We start from the raw sequence: 2,711 nt of genomic DNA, 5'->3' as shown, positions 1-2,711 counted from the left end.
TGTGCCTTTTAGAATCTTAATCACTTTATCATTACTAAAATCTGGTAGAAGACAGATGCCTCACCCTCAGTATACTTTCTTCGCTAAAAATATAAAATTGCAATAATAATAAAATATAAAAATATATATAATCTAGAGCTTGGCAACATGTTTGCGGCTCCCTATCGGAGACAGCGGAGGAATGCTTTGCTCATTCCTGAAGTAGTTGTCGGGGTCAACCGCCGTCTTCACCTTAACCAATCTGTCGAAGTTGTTCTTGAAGTACATGGCGCCGAAAACCTTGGCTTGTTCGTAACGTTTGGGGCCGTTGTCGGTGGTGCCGATGTCCAAATCTCTGTAATTCAAGTAGGCCTGCCTTGGGTTGCTGGAAACGAATGGGGTCATGAATGTGTGGAGATCCTTTGCTTGGGTGAGGAACTGGGTCTCGGCTTCTTCGCCGGATTCCGACCAGGATACCGAGTATTGGATCTTGAACAGAATTCCGGCGCGGTGGGGGAATGGGGTTGCGTCGTCTGGGGTTTCCGCCAGTTTTCCGCCGTAGGAGTTGAAAACCAGCCCGACTTTTCCCAGCTCCACCATCTTCTTCCACAGAGATTCTAGTCCGTCTTTGGGGATAGGTGTTTGGACGTAATCGGACTTTCTCTTGCCGAATTTCAGTTCGTCTGGGGCTCTGCTTAATAAGATTTCTGGTTTTGTGGTTTTGTAGTCGAAATTGGCCCATTGGAGAACTGATTGGATCCAGGTCATTTGGATTAAGTCGGAGGATTTTAGTCCCAAAACCGGCAATTCCTTGTCGGTGATGGATAAAAGCCGGGATTTATCGCCGAGGAATAGGCCCATGGAGGTGACTCTGATGGTCTTGTTTTGTTTCACCTTTTTTCCGGTGACCGGGTCGACGATGCTGGGCGGCGTGATGGGCTGGAGAAGAAGGCGGATGAAGAGGTTGCTGTCGATGGAGGTTACCGCCTTCTGGTACTCTAAAACCACGTCGGTGGCGTTCTGGCTCAACAGTCTTTCCACCCGGAAATATGTTACCTTTTTGGGTACTTGAACCAGTTTAATTTTGTAGGCTAAAATCACCCCAAAGCTCCCGCCGCCGCCGCCGCGGATTGCCCAGAACAGATCCTCTCCCATGGCCTTCGCGTCCAGAATTCTTCCCGTCGCGTCGACAATACGCGCGTCCACCACGTGGTCCACGGTCAGCCCGTACTGCCGGAGCATGTTCCCGTACCCGGCCCCGCTAAAGTGCCCGCCGACGCCGACGGTGGGGCAGACCCCGCCGGGAAACCCGTGAACCGGGCTCTTCTCCGCGATCCGGTAGTAAAGCTCGCCGAGGGTAGCGCCGGCTTGTACCCACGCCGTCTCGGTCGCCATATCCACGTCGATCGACCGGAGATTGAACATATCAAGAATGATAAAGTTAGACTCCTCCGAGACGTAAGAAAGCCCCTCGTAGTCATGGCCGCCGCTGCGGATTTTGATCTGAATGTCGGCGTTCTTGGCGCACAGAACCACCGCCGGAACGTGCGACTCTTCCAAGGGAGTTACAATGATCACCGGTTTGGGCGTTGCCGAGGTGTTGTACCGGAGATTTCGCACATAGGCGTTTAAAACGGACGAGAATTGGGTATTGTTTTGGGCATACACAATTTTAGACACTTGGTCTCTTGGGATTGCGCTACCGGCGCCGGTGAGACAGCCGACAAACTTGTCGTAGATTGAGCCGCCGGTGGCCGCAGAAGAAACAGAACAAAGAGCTTGAAAAACCAGAAAAATTGAAAAGATAAAAATCTTCATTTTATCATTCATCGCCTTCAGCGAATGTATGTGCGTTAGGTTTCTGGGTTTTCATGGATCGCCCGGGTTGTATTTATAGTCTTTAATAATAATAATGTGGGCAAGTGTAATTATGGGGTTGAGATATTACTAAGCGTGGACTCAATCAAACCATGGTCAACCTTAACAAATTTGAATGGAAATATCATTATGTTTTATATTAGGATTGTAATCAATTCATTCAATATAATTGTTACAATTCTTATCTTTTTTATTTACTTGGTTATTTCTGTGGGGAATATATTTAGGTAACCTGATAATCTAATATAGGAAGGTTTTCCTTTCAAAATAAAATATAGGAAGCTGTTTGGTTCAAAGAATATTTTTAAGTAATATAGTATATTTGGAAGCTTCACATGATTTTAGGAATTTAGAAGAATGATGTCACTAAAAATAAAATAAAAAATTTGAATATCTTTTTCATGAACCAAACAAAAAAGGTATAAAGCATTGTAGTGTCACTAGTGTGTGTATGTGTTTGTATATATATGAATGAGAAGTTTCAAGTGAGATTATCTCTCCTATAGAAAGTGTACATATAGAGATATTTACATTATTCTTCTTTAGAAATCAAATAGAGTTAATTATCGAAATGGTCCCTTGACTATAGCGAAATTATCAATTTGGTCCTTAACTATTTTTTTGACCAATTAAGTCCTTCAATTTTAAAAATCTTAACCAATTTGGTCCTCCGTTTGTTTGACCGTTAGTCAACCGTTAACTTGGGACCAAATTGGTAATTCGCTATAGTCAAGGGACCATTTTGGTAATTAACTTTAAGGGTGGACAATTCGGTTCAGTTTTCTCGAACCGAACCGTATCAAACTAGTTAGATTCGGTAATATACCGAACAACCGAACGGTAATAGATTATTG

The 2,711-nt window shown here is 44.3% G+C and overlaps 1 protein-coding gene across 1 annotated transcript; it reads right to left on the bottom strand.

The window, feature by feature from the left end:
* On the bottom strand, positions 1–1,918 carry LOC109174122 (berberine bridge enzyme-like 21). Its single transcript, XM_019323416.1, has one exon. It carries the CDS (start codon positions 1,807–1,809, stop codon positions 133–135), a length of 1,677 nt encoding a protein of 558 aa, XP_019178961.1. The 5' UTR covers positions 1,810–1,918; the 3' UTR covers positions 1–132.
* Between the last annotated feature and the right edge of the window lie 793 nt (positions 1,919–2,711).

This window comes from Ipomoea nil, unplaced genomic scaffold (genome assembly GCF_001879475.1).
Source record: "Ipomoea nil cultivar Tokyo-kokei standard unplaced genomic scaffold, Asagao_1.1 scaffold0519, whole genome shotgun sequence".
Taxonomy (NCBI): Eukaryota; Viridiplantae; Streptophyta; class Magnoliopsida; order Solanales; family Convolvulaceae; genus Ipomoea; species Ipomoea nil.
This window is presented reverse-complemented; position numbering and strand designations above follow the sequence as displayed.